The 13,578-nt window shown below is 35.3% G+C and overlaps 2 protein-coding genes and 1 long non-coding RNA gene across 4 annotated transcripts in view; 1 reads left to right on the top strand and 2 right to left on the bottom strand.

Annotated features, from left to right (window-relative positions):
- LOC125475188 overlaps positions 1 to 13,578 on the top strand; it is a 30,734-nt gene that overhangs the window by 7,974 nt on the left and 9,182 nt on the right. The gene's annotated exons all lie outside the window — the stretch shown is intronic.
- The window catches only part of LOC103965777 (disease resistance protein RPV1-like), a 31,536-nt gene continuing 19,621 nt past the window's right edge, over positions 1,664 to 13,578 (bottom strand). The window contains exons 2-6 of one of the 2 annotated variants that reach the window (XM_048579591.1): positions 4,214 to 5,318; positions 3,807 to 4,118; positions 2,844 to 3,773; positions 2,185 to 2,759; positions 1,664 to 2,031 (exon numbers count right to left, since the gene is read on the bottom strand). In XM_048579591.1, coding sequence (XP_048435548.1) covers positions 2,187 to 2,759; positions 2,844 to 3,773; positions 3,807 to 4,118; positions 4,214 to 5,318 — 2,920 coding nt within the window. In that variant the 3' untranslated portion in view covers positions 1,664 to 2,031; positions 2,185 to 2,186. Of the gene's footprint in view, positions 2,032 to 2,136; positions 2,760 to 2,843; positions 3,774 to 3,806; positions 4,119 to 4,213; positions 5,319 to 13,578 lie in introns of those variants that run through there. The other variant, XM_048579592.1, reaches the window with a different exon arrangement.
- On the bottom strand, positions 5,326 to 8,516 carry LOC103938708 (disease resistance protein RPV1). The gene is made up of 4 exons (XM_048579598.1): positions 8,216 to 8,516; positions 7,978 to 8,006; positions 7,588 to 7,824; positions 5,326 to 6,342 (listed from the first exon to the last, which is right to left on the bottom strand). Exon 4 carries the CDS (start codon positions 6,163 to 6,165, stop codon positions 5,638 to 5,640), a length of 528 nt encoding a protein of 175 aa, XP_048435555.1. The 5' UTR covers positions 6,166 to 6,342; positions 7,588 to 7,824; positions 7,978 to 8,006; positions 8,216 to 8,516; the 3' UTR covers positions 5,326 to 5,637.

Raw genomic sequence — 13,578 nt, 5'->3', positions numbered from 1 at the left:
GGTGTTGATTTTCAGAATACAGAATTAAGGGTTGAAACAAGAACCAATTGAAGTCGGTTTCTTTTCAATTGCAGCTTGATTCAAGAGAAGGATTGAAATTCATGGGATTTCATGAACTGGGCTGAATCTGTGGAAGATGAAGATAAAGGTGATAACCACGAGACTTCCTAACTCAACAGGTAATCCTTCTTTCATTTTTACCTTTCTGCACAAAAAAGATGGATTTCATTCCGCTGCTGGCAATGCCAATGCTACTAGTACAGATAGATTTAATCAAACCAATTCGGAATCGGACAATTTGATTCAAACGCGATGCAAATCTGGAAAGATTAGGAAAGATGAAGCACTGGGTTACTTCGATTCCATGATCCAAACCAAACCCTTGCCATCTATTTGGACTTTCAATTGTTTGTTTGGGGCACTCTCCAGGATGAAGGAGTACTCTGCTGTGGTTTCTATGTGTAAAACAGTTGATGGGCTGCGCTCAATTCCGACCTGATGTCTGTACAATGAATATTTTTCTGAATTGCTTCCGCCGTCTGAACCGGGTGGACTTGGGTTTCTCTGTTTTAGCAATTACCCTTAAATATGGTCTTCAACCCGATGCTCATTCTATAAATACTTTACTTCACGGGCATTGCAAGTACAGTTCCTGGGCTGAGGCAATGGAGCTGTTCAAGTTAATAGAAGAGAAGGGATACACATGCAATGAAATCACTTATGCTACCATGATGACTATGCAAGGCTCGGAAAACTTCTAAGGCACTCGAGATACTTACGAATATGTTGGAAGATTCAAGCCCAAACAAGACTGCTGCCATCCCATCATAGATAGCCTGTGTAAGGAAAGACAAATAGATTTGTGCTTCATGCAAGTCTGATAACTGGGAGGAAGTTATGAGTTTATTTAAAACCATGAATTGTTATGGACCCTTGCCTAATATTGTTACATATAATTCTGTACTTGATGCTTTATGCAAGGAAGGGAAGACAGCAGAGGCACTGAATCTTGTGGAAGAAATGATCCGTAGAGAGGAAAGGCCTGATGTTGTGGCTTACAACTCCTTAATTAATGGATTGTGCCGGACCAGCCAATGGAGAGAAGCTACAAGGGTGTTTAATAGAATGCTGGATGAAGGTATTGCCACAGATGTTATCACTTACAACAGTTTAATCAATGGCATGTGTCGTACAGCTCAATGAGAAGAAGCCACAAGGTTGTTTGATGATATGGTAGGCCGGGGACTCTCGCCTGATACCGTTACTTTGGTAATACTTTTGGATGCTATCTGCAAAGGTGGGATGACAGAAGAGACTCACAAAATATTTGAGGCAACAATTGAATACGGTATGAAACTCGGCACAATAACTTGCAGTACGCTGGTTAGTGAATATTGTTTGCATAGCAGAAAGGAAAAGGCAAAGATATGAGGTTCCGCCTACATACAATTATGCAATTCCACTATTTCGATTCATTTTTGTAACTCAACTGATAATCAAACAACGTGCGCTCTCAATCAGAAGATATGACAGTTAAGCTTTTTCAATATAAAACTTTTTGGTGATTAAATCAAACATCCAAAATCATACCAATCAATCAATTTATATGGTTCACTAAAAGCATGAATGTTGAAACAGAACTACAAAAAAAAAAAAAAGAACAAAAAAAAAGGTTGATCCGATGGATCATAACTAATATTCATCATTCCAAAAATAGATTAAACAAGAAATTCCACAATATAAATTTGACATTGAAAATCCAAAATAAAATCAAAAATAAAATCAAAATAATAAAAGTACATAGTTATAGTGTAGGTTTATCTCCTAGCCGTAGCTATGGAGATTAGTTTTCCGTAAACGAAAATCACAAAGCGTTAATCTCTAAGAAATTAAAACAAACAGAAGAAAAACAGGAGAGAGCGTTAAAATGGAGCCAAATCCTTGCCTTAAACACAAGAGAGAGATGAGAGGAATCGTATATCAATGGCCTTCTTGGACGCGTTGAAGAATGTGAAGTCCCACGTCGGAAACCTGACCGAAATGAATACAGTTTATATTTCATGGTTTCACTGTTTGCACTTTTTATAAAACCACACACTTGTTGAGTTAGCAGAAGAAATACTTTCAAAACAAGAATGACCATCATAAAAACATGATTAGAGATTTGAAAATGTTGCAACTCACATTCAACTCTTGATCGCCAACATCCTTTTCTTTTTTCTTGGTCCAACTTCGCCTCCTACATCGTCGTCATCTTCACCACCATCCTCGGGCATCCTGAAATTTCCCAAGTGGACACCGCAGCCATTTAAGAGCAACCCTTTTCCGTCGTAGCGGCCAAGTGTAACTCGACACAGATACGGCTTTGATTGGTCACCACCCTCATCCACCTGCGACTTTCTGTGAGCTGGTAATGGAATATATTTTAGCCACACATGAGCCGCATCTATCCCTTTTGTAGCTGCATCTATCCCTTTTGTTACAAACAAAAAACCAGTCGGGTCTGGGTCATTTATATGTACTCCATTGACTTCCATCCATATATTAAACAAGCATTGTCCAGAAAAATTTTGCGTGAATTTGAAAGCAGCACAGAAAACAAGTCCTGTGTTTTTCCATTTGAAAGTCCGAGGGATTTCAATAAAAATTTCACATGAACAACCAGGACAGGTCACACGTACGTCCTTACGGCAACTGAACCAATTTGGAACTTCACTGCCTGGAAATATAATATTTATCGCTTCATTGCACTTCCCCGCCTGTAAGATTCATATAATGAAATGTTAATTAGTCGTTCATAGTGGAAGAGTGGAAAAATGGAAAAGAGAAAGAGAGAAAAGTGCCTGATGCAGTAATACGCTTGCCATCATGGAGACGTCCAAAGCCAACTTTTCGCATAGCCTCTGGCAGCCATACATGATCATCCTACGAATGCGTCTCATGTCTCCGTCTACTAGTATCATCTCCGACAATGTTGGAAATATTTCCAGTAATTTGCAATCACCAACGTCAATCCGTCTTATCTTTGGTGGAAGTTCTGAAATTTCTCGAAGTCTCTTGCAACCACGCAAATCAAGACCCTCCAACCACACAAATTTGCCAATGCATGCAGGAAGACTCTCAATATTGCTATTACATAGAAAAATGTCCGATAAGTTGCATTCATCAAAATGCATAGTCCCTAGATTGGGAATTGCTGCTGACCCAAAGTTGTCAAGTGAAATGTTTGAGTTCGTTGGAAGATCCGGAGGGAGTGTAACAAGCTTTGCGCAGCGTTGGAGACCGAGATATGTAAGACGGGGCAGCGCATAAATGCTTTGCGGCAGATTTGCCAAGATTTCACATCCATTTAACGATAAGCATTCAAGCCCGATGAGATTTTTAATTGATGGAGGCAATTCTTTTATAGCAGTTCCTTCAAGTGCCCAAAAACATAAGCGTTCCATTTTGCCCACAATTTCCGGGAATATCTCAAACTTTTTGCAACCGTTAAGTTCAAAAGTTCTCAGAGATTTCAAGCTTATTGTTGTTGGAAACACTGCAAGGTTATAACAGTTAACAAGACTTAGTTCTTCAAGTTTATTAAGAAATCCAACTGATGGATCAACCTCAGTTAAATTTGTGCAATCCCTTAGACTCAACCGCACTAAGTTTGGAACTCCGGATAAGTCGGAGATTCTTGTCAAGTATTGACAGCCAGATAAATTTATAGAAGTCAGCTTCGTCAGCTTCTGTGAAGAAAAAAAGAGAGGAAAGGATGAAAACATTTCAAAGGGGGCAGAGAAAAAAGAACGACTCTTTAGCCTTAAAACAGAAAGAAAAAAAATCAACGTATATACCTTAAATCCCTCCCCGAATCCTGTGATCTGGCTGTTCCTCATGTTGAGTAGAACAAGATTCTTCGGATTAAAATTGGGCGGCAAAGATTTCAACGGACATTCAGGCCAATCAACAAACCTTAAGTTGTTGGGGAGGTAATCAACGGCTCCAGAAAACCGTCCATTACAGTTTATGAAAATTTTAAGATTTTTCATGTTGGAGAAGGTTGTAGCACTTAAGCATATCTCATTATCCGATTCAAGCAGCTGTACCTTTATGCCTGTAATGTTTTTCGTTCCCTAGTATGAAAATTCAAAGGTATTAACAATGCAAGTTCCTTATAAAACAAAATGCATGTCTCATTAACAAATAAAATGTCGTCGAATGGACTTACTGTATTTTCTGTCAGAACACGATAAACATCGTCATGAAACCACAATCTGCTGCGCTCTCCAGGATCATTGGGTGATTGTTGGCGAACTACTTCTTTACCCATTTCTTCTACCAAATCGTGCATCCATATAAAACCATGATCTATATTTACGAGGGCCTTCTGTATGAGTACGTCAATGCTATGCTTGGGGTTTAGCTCACAACCTTCTAATATTTCGATCACATAGTTACTGCTTCCCCCTTTAAAGAAGCACGCAATGTCAAGAAAAACTTCCTTCACTATTTCATCCAATGCATCATAACTTATCTTGAAAACATCTTGAATTTCTCGGCTTTTGATCAGACCATCTAATATAGCTTGCCACTGATCTCTACTTTCACGGTACAGATGTGAACCTAAAACTCTCAAAACTAATGGAAGGCCTTGAGCATGCCGTATTGCATGGCCTGCAAGTTTCGCATAACCATCCAAAGGTCCATTGCTTTTGAAGGCATTCCAACTGAAGAGCTCAAGAGCTTCATGATAGTTCAATTTCTTCACCTCGTATATTGAAATATTATGATGATGAGCAGTTAACAGTTTCTTATCCCTCGTCGTTATAATAATTCTACTACCAATGCCAAACCAACCATCTGATCCCCCAGCCAAGCAGCGTAACTGTCTCATGTCGTTCACATCATCAAGAACTAAGAGAATCCTTTTACTGCTTAATCTTTCCTTAATTAAAGTGATTCCTTTATCAACATTGGCCACCTTCAACTTGTCTCCCCCTAGAATCTCATAAAGAAGTGTCTTTTGTAATTTGGCCAATCCTTTATCTGTCATTGAACTTTCTCTAACCTTACTGAGAAAGCAACTGCATTCGAAGTTGTGGGAAATTAAATTATAAACAGCTTTGGCAATTGTTGATTTACCAATTCCACCAGTCCCCCATAAACCTACCATACGGACATCATTTCTCCCGACATGTAAGAGGTTATTTATTTCTTGTGCACGAGACTCTATTCCAACTGGGTATTCGGCCACATCCAAATATGTACGATTTATTACTTGCGCGGAAATCCCTTCAACAATGTTATGAATAAGTTTCGATTCATCTTCATGCCTGCGAGTATAAAATCACAAGGAACATCTTATAAATGACATTTTCCCATGTTTTTCCCGTGTTTTTTCCAGTTATATTTACAAACCAATATTTTTTTATAGTTTGAGAAGATTGGACAAAGGATGCTAGAGACACCAATTTGTCCACTAAATTTGACTCCAAATATGCACAAATGGATGGCAAGGCCACAAATGGATGACAAAGGCTACAAATTGACGACATGTTGGGTCTTTTGATTCTTGATCCTATCACAAAAAATTTAAATCTATATATACCAAAAGAGTAGAGAAATTGAAACAAGCGAAAGAAGAAGGAAGTGTTAAAGTAATAATGTATACTTATCCGAGAGAGGCCACCCAGACAAGTTTGCTGCTTCTGAAAGTGCTGCTCTCCATTTGTGGATCTTGTCAACGTTATCCTTATAATTGCACTCAAGGCCAGCAAGTCCATCACCAAAACAACCCTTCTGATCTCGAACATCTGAGGGACTCACCTTGTAAAATACCGGAATCACCGTTTGTTGATTGGATTTCTCGCAGTCAAGGATCTTAACAAGTTCGTCCAAGCACCACATTGAGGAAGCATAGTTTTCGGAGAATACAATGACAGAAATCCTCGACTCTTCAATCGCTTTGAGGAGCGCTGTTGATATTTCTTCTCCTCTTGAAAGACAATTATCCATGAAGGTGTTAATTCCTTTTTGACGCAAAGCTCTACACAAATGGCCTGTGAAATTGCAGCGCGTGTCCTCGCCTCTGAAACTCAAGAATACATGGTATTTCCATGGATTGGTGAAACAGGGAGGAGGAGAAGATGAGGCAGCTGCTGCTGCTGCTTCTTTAGCCATAGAAGCCGACCAGATGATTGTTGCAAACAAATGATTCTTTCGATAGAGATTCAATTAATGTTTGACAGGCTACATGATTCATAAGTATTAACTTGTTCACAAATTAACAGTTGACTTTAGAATGAGGAGTGGTGACAAATGACGATGCTTCTTAGGACTTGAATGCACGAGCCTTAACTGCATGAATAAAACACATTTAACCTGAATAAATTAAACATAATCCTGAATGAAAAGAGGGATAGATGAGTGAACAACATCGGTAAGATAAGCAGCTTGGTTTTTATATACATTTCAAAAGATATTACACACTTCAAAATCATCAATTAATTATCAACTAAAAATAATATTCATTAAACCTACAATAGTATAAATTATTCAACAGAAGTTAAAATTCAGTGTTTATAAAATTTGTTCAATGGATGCAAAGCACCCAACTCTATTAAATTCAGTATTACCTCCACCAAGTTCCTTTTCAGAGATCCACCAGTCCGTCTCAAAAATCCCACTTCAACCACACTATAAAATGCACTACTCCAACTTTTTTCAAAAATGATATTCTAAGAAGTTAAATGCTTGAAGAACCTAAGAAGAAGATAATATATAAATTTATACTAAATTGTAATATTAAATCTACATATACTAAAGTAAAGTTATTGTAAATGCCCAGAAAGAAATCTAAACAAAAAATTGAAACTAAAAACCAAATGGTTATCAAACAGCTCCTAAAGGAATACGCATTTTGGATTTATTAAATGAAGTTTTTCAAAACCTTCAACTAAGTGAAACTAAAATACAAATACAATGCATATGTAGGGATTGTCCAGAGATCACTGAAAACTATATGCTTGACAATAAGGAACGCGGTAAGTTAACAGTGTTAGAAGAAAAATATTATTGGAATTATTGTATACTTTTGCTTTACATGTAAACTGAAAGCTCTCTGACATTTGCCGCAGAGTTCTTTCTCCTTAATCTAAGGAGATTGTTGTTTTGTTCTTAGTAGTTGCCATCATCAACTTTAGTTAATTGAATTAGCTTTAATAATTGTAATAGGAAGTAATGATTATGTACAACATTTGTAGGCTATAACTGCGAAAAAAGTACTAAAAAAGTTTAAACACAAAACCCCCAAAATTATAAAATCAAAATATAATGTACTACCCCTTCTCTCCCGTTTCTCTCTCACCCTCCATTTCTGCAAATCACCTACCTCCCTCTCTCCCTATATACTCCCTACCTCTGTCATAATATCAAAACTCTCAAACCCAATTCAGTGCCTCATCAGAACCCATACAGAATCTAATTAAAGTTTTACCCAAACAAAGAATTCAATTGTAATATTTTAAAATTGAAGAAAACAAATCCCACAGCTTTGGAAAAATTAAAAAAAAAACTCCCAGATGCAGGATTCAAAGAACTTACCACAAAACATTAGCCTTTTTGGCTAAAAATCATCTTCAATCCAAATCAAAAAGCTGAAGAAGCTTAAACTGCTTCCGTTTTTTTAGCGAGCCAAGATTTGAGCGGGACAGAAAAACCTAAAAATATCCCAAACGATCCCAAATTTTGGAACTGATTTAAACCAACCCGCCATGAAATTATAGCCGCTTGAGAAATCTTCTTCCAATTAGAACGGAAGAGGCAGCACAGACTGCGTTTCTTGAAATTAAAAATGATAACAAAATTCAATATCCTTCACTTTGAACTGGAGATTAAGTAAAAAAAAGAAAAAAAATTACCCACAGATCATCTACATGTTCATAATTATGCATGAAAAGTAGAAATTCGAAAAGCAAAAATTAAATCACTTACATGGCAGGTATTCAGCAAGAATAGCATTTCTGCAAAACCCAGAATAATATTAATCAGAGAGTAACACTGAAAATAAAAAAAATTGAAATTTTTATACCTTCAAGTTTCAAGGTTTTTACTCTGGAATCCAGGCAAAACCCAGATCAGATTCTGAATGGGTTTATCAAAAATAATAATTTAATCAGAAATTAACACTGAAAATAAATCAAAAACACCAAAAATTTTGAAATTTTCGTACCTCAAGTTTCTGGGTTTTTAGCGTGAAAACAAGGCTTTTCTGAGACGGGGGGGGTGCAGGCGACGGTCTTGGGGCTCTCATCTCTGATTTCTGAGCATAGATTTGTTCATACGGTGACGATGACGACGGTCTCAGCTGGTATATGCGATGTCAAGGGGTTTGCGGCTGGCAAGACTGAGAATGGCGAGAGAGAATCGGTAAGGGAGTGAGGAAAGGGAGGGATGAGGGATTTGACGGGTACAGATAATTGAAGTCTTTACTGTTTACATGAAGACTTTGTAAATAAGGTTAGTTTATTTTTTGTAAAATAAATATCTGTCCAAAGCATTTTCTGTAATGCATATTTCAATAAAATAAAGGGTTCTTTGGATATAGACCCTTAAAACTCCTATTTTCCAAATAAAAACCCATCTAAATTTAAACATTCAAATAAAATCCAAATTTCAAATAGCCTACCATGTAGACAAATATATGACCAACTATTACAATACAATTACAACTTATGCCATAGAATCCTAATTTGGTCAATAAATGTTATTACTCATCCTAATTATGATGAGCAATTAAATCCATATGGATATTTTACCTTTCTTGTATCATAAATATTAGCAACATATATAAATTAATTTACCAAATTTAAAGAGAAAGACAATCTTGTACGGAAAAAATAATATTGTTTGAATTATGTAATTACCTACATACAAATTAATTTACCTACTTATAAAATATTATACTAATAAACCTGCATTTTGAATCATGTAATTACCTACATACAAATATTATACTAATTTACCTACATTTAAATTAATTTACCTACTTATAAAATATTATACTAATTTACCTACATTTAAATTAATTTACCTACTTATAAATATTATACTAATTTACCTACTTATTAATATTATACTAATTTACCTACATTTAAAGTAATTTACCTATTCCAAAAAAAAAAAAATAGTGATAGTAGATAATGTTCGAATGTTGTGGGTTTGTGCTTGTAGGCAATTAAATAAACTTTTAATCTAATGCACATAAATCATGTAGGTAAATTAGATCATTTTGAAAGTAAACTAGACCCTTTAAATTTTGGTTTGATGTAATAGGTAAATTAGACTATTTTGTAGGTAAGAATTGTGCGGAACATATAGCTTTTGTTTTGTGTATGAGGGATTGGAATATTAGCCGAAGCTGTTTTAGGTTTATTGTTGTGTTGGTAGGTAAATTAACTTATATATGTAATGCACAAAATTATGAAATTAGTATTATTATTTTTCAATTGGCACTTTATAAAAATTTGAAATTTAATACATTGAATATACAATGAATGGCATGAATTATTTTGTAAAATATATAAAATTAATTAAATGGATATAACAAGTAACTGATCCAAAAACCCCATCCAAGTATTAATAGGGGTAGTTTAGGCATTCGAAAAATACACAATTTGAAAAGTCAAACTTAATTAAAGAATTTGTTTAGTTGGAGGTTAGTCAATGGGCTTTATTCAAGAAAACAAAAGGAGATGGGTTTTAGTAGAGGAAAATATAGTTTTAAGGGGTAATATCAAATTTTCAGTAAAATAAACACACAAACGAGGACTGAAAAAAATCATCAGAGATTAGACCCAAAAAAAAAACCATAAAAAATGTGAAGGACGAAATTGCTGAGCAATTTCGTTGTAGAAGCCATGCGCGTTCAGACGAAATAAAAGGTTATAATATATATAAGGAAAACTAATAAAAAAGTTTTGAAAATTTTGAGTTTTAACGATAAGAATAAAATAAAAGGTAAAGTAAATAATATCAGATTTTTTTTTCTTAGTGTAAAAATGTGATTTTTTTGTTAAAGTGAATAGTATCGTGAGCTTTTTGTTAAAACTTATATATATAAAAGCCCAGAAACAACTTTTCTGCTCCAACCGTTCTACCCTAAAATTTTAGCCCAGGATTATTAAAGAATGAACTTAGGCTATTTGTTTTGATAAATTAATTTTTTTTAAAAAAAAATAAATATGTAGACTATCGTAAATTAATTTTATGAACATTTTAATCTAACAAAATTTAAATTCCGATAAATATTGGTTGAAGTCCACTCCGATTTCTGGGCTAAATTTTGGGGGGAATTTGGCCTTGGTTTAGCATTTACCATTTAGCCCAAATTTTCCCCTTGGGTTGGAGTGGGTTTGGGAGGAAATTTTGGAGGGTAATTTGACTTTTAACCCACCATTAAAGTTGGTCCTAGTGAAGAGGATCTCCGTCAGAAAAGTAAAAGATGAGTGAGAGATGGACGGTCACAAAAGTAAAAAAATGGTGCACTTGGGATGAGGGCTCCTTTACGCGTTTTAGGTACAAAGTTACGAATATTTTAAGTTAGTTGACGACAATTTCTTTCAATAAAGTCGACAAAGGGGCACATCGGATGGGGCCCCCCTTCAAGTGCTTTATCTTTACATACAAAATTGCGAATTTTTTTCAGTCAGTTAATGAACAATTTCTTTTGAGAAATTTCCGAACACTTTCTATTGAGTATTTTTTTTTCTTCAAAATCCATGAGAAGATAAAAAACAAATGAATTTCAGACTATAAAATCATGGAGAGATGACGATTGAGAATCCTCATATTTAGGATTATGGTTTACCTTCTATTGCGCTCAATGTCATTAATTTCGATTGTATTGATAATGATTGTACTAGAGGTTTTTATTTTTAACAAATATCTTTTTTTTTTATAAAAAAATTCATGGAGGGTTAAAAATATAGTTCTTCACTATTAGAGATTGTCTAAGATTTGGAATTGTCTTTTCGATCATATATGACAAATCAACCTATTGAGTTATTAATAGGTAACCATTAAAAGTCCAATCCTTATTTAGCTTGATTTTATCATTACACAATCATTACCACTAGCAAGCAATTTAATCTCAACAAGGACTAAGCTACACAAACAATTCACCATAGCATCCAGGTGACGCAATTATTAGTGCATCAATAGTTTAGAACTAGAATTTGTATCCGTGCATTACTGCAGGATTGAAAATTATATGAAAGATTATAGAACTGCAATCTTCATAAATAATATTCGAGTCAAAAAATGATCTCCGAGCACTAATGCAACCAATACAATTTATTCACAACTTATAAATTAAGTTTTTAATCCCGAGGTTTTTAATTGTACAAATATGCATCACAAAACAATACTAAATGCAATAGACTAGAAATTTTTGAGCCCCAAGGCCTTGAGATATAATTCACTGCCCTTTTGCAAAATATGTTTTCATTTTGCAGACAACAAAACGGACGAAAAATGCGTTTGGCAAACTATTTTGTGAAAATAAACTCAGAAAACAAAAAACTCATAAAATAATTTTAGCCAAAGTTCTATAAAATATGAAGTTGATGTTTTCTTTGTTTTTCAAGAATAGATTCCTGATAGGAGCATATTTAGGCAACTTACTTAGCTTGTTTTCGTGCATCTATGTTGTTAATTCATAGTTGTTTTAGTAGTTTAAGCCATTTTCGTGTGTTTTTAGGTTCATATGGCTAAGGAAGCAAAAAGATGCATTTTGGAGCAAAATTGGGCTTGGAATGGATAGCATATGCTTGGAGCCAAAGTGTTGGACGAATTTGGAAGCCTTGTATGCACTTTGGACATAAAACAAAGGGCCTAGCCCAATCAAACAATCCTTTGAGCCATGCAAAACCTCTAGCCCAATCAACAACCCTTAGCCACATGCATTCACATGCATTTCAAGCACCCAAACACATCCTAGCCGTGACTTCACATTGCATTTCCAGCTTTCCTTTGCAGCCACACTTCCACATGCATTCCCACTTTCCTAGTTGTCACCCACATGCATTCACATGCATTTCAAGCACCCAAACACATCCCATGCCGTGCATCTCCACAATCCCATTCATCAACACATGCATTCCCTTCACATTCACCCATATGCACATTTAATCATTCATTTCCCAACTCTTTGCCGTGCATTTTATACCCTTTCTAGCCATTTCACTTCATCATTACAGCACCATTCATTCATTAATCCACATGCACATTCAATCATTCACTCAAGCACCCTTGTGCCTTGTTTCCCCCTTTGTTCCCACCAATCACATGCATCATCATCATTCAACCAAGCCTAACCCGTGCATTCCCCCTAATTCCAGCACCAAAACATGCACTCACATGCATTTTCACCACCATTCACACACACATGCATCCTGAAATCCTTGCCGTGCATTTCATACCCTTTCTAGCCATTTCATTTCATCATTACACCACCATTCACACCCCTTTAATCCACATGCAGCCACATATTCAATTCACATCTTTGTACGTATGAGGAACTAAACCCCCCTTAGCTAGGGGGTGATTCGAAATATATGTTTATGCTTGCAATATGATTTGATTACTTCTAATTACGTTTCATAAGTTGTGAATTCAATTTGTTTAACTGTTGATTGATAACCTATTTATGTATGTTTATTGAGAGTGGACGCTTAATTTTCATGCATGAATTTGACGCTAGAATATAAGTGAGTTTCACGTAATAGTTATGAACTTATATTCACAAGTAGTGGAGGTTGCTTATAAACAATCGCGTTAAACATATTCTTGGCATAAGTTTCATGCAATCATAGTAACGAATGCCTCGTCAACACTTATAGTTTTCATGTTGCTTAATGATTCTTGCTTGTATCTCTATTATGCAATTCATGTAGGGAACTTGTGAGGAATGCTTTGGGTTGTCGTATGCAATCATCCAATTCATTAACTTAAGGAAAACTTGACGGTTAATTTAAGCGGACCTAATTAACCTGGGGCGTTGAGAATTCATGGTTTAGTGAAAAGCCATTAGAAAGCGTTTTGTATGCAAGTATAACATGTGTGGAGATGAACCCCTTAGCTAACTTCCCATCCATTCATTTCCGTCAAATTCGTATTTACAATTTGTTTTCTTTACATTCTATCCATTTTAGTTTAAATTCGTCCAAACCTCAATCCCCCCCATGTTTGTTTAGTCTTAGTCTTAATCTATCTTATTTTGAGTTTTGCATTCTTTGAGTCTAGTATAGTGTTTTAAACTTGTTTTTACGTTTTTGAAGTCAAATCCAAGTGATTAACAATCCCTCCTAATCCCCGGTCCAGAACGATCCCTACTTATACTTATACTACAATTGTCACAAGAGGGTTTAATTTGTGTGCGTATAAATTCTCGCATCAAATTTTGGCGCCGTTGCCGGGGATTAGCAACTTTGCTAATCTCTTGGATTGTTTTATTTTCGTTTGTGTGTATATATTTTTAGTTTTATTTTGATTTTAGAAGCAAGACATGGGACTTGATAGTGCTTCTCTTTTGTC

Source organism: the organism of the source record quoted next, unplaced genomic scaffold (assembly GCF_019419815.1).
Source record: "Pyrus x bretschneideri cultivar Hongxiangsu unplaced genomic scaffold, Pyrus_bretschneideri_v1 Contig14, whole genome shotgun sequence".
Classification (NCBI taxonomy): Eukaryota; Viridiplantae; Streptophyta; class Magnoliopsida; order Rosales; family Rosaceae; genus Pyrus; species Pyrus x bretschneideri.
Note: the sequence above shows the minus strand (reverse complement) of the source record. Positions and strands in the feature narration are given on the sequence as shown.

Bases quoted from the DNA above. Each gene is read 5' to 3' on its own strand.
- LOC103938708 (XM_048579598.1), bottom strand. From the start codon at position 6,165: ATGGCTAAAGAAGCAGCAGCAGCAGCTGCCTCATCTTCTCCTCCTCCC.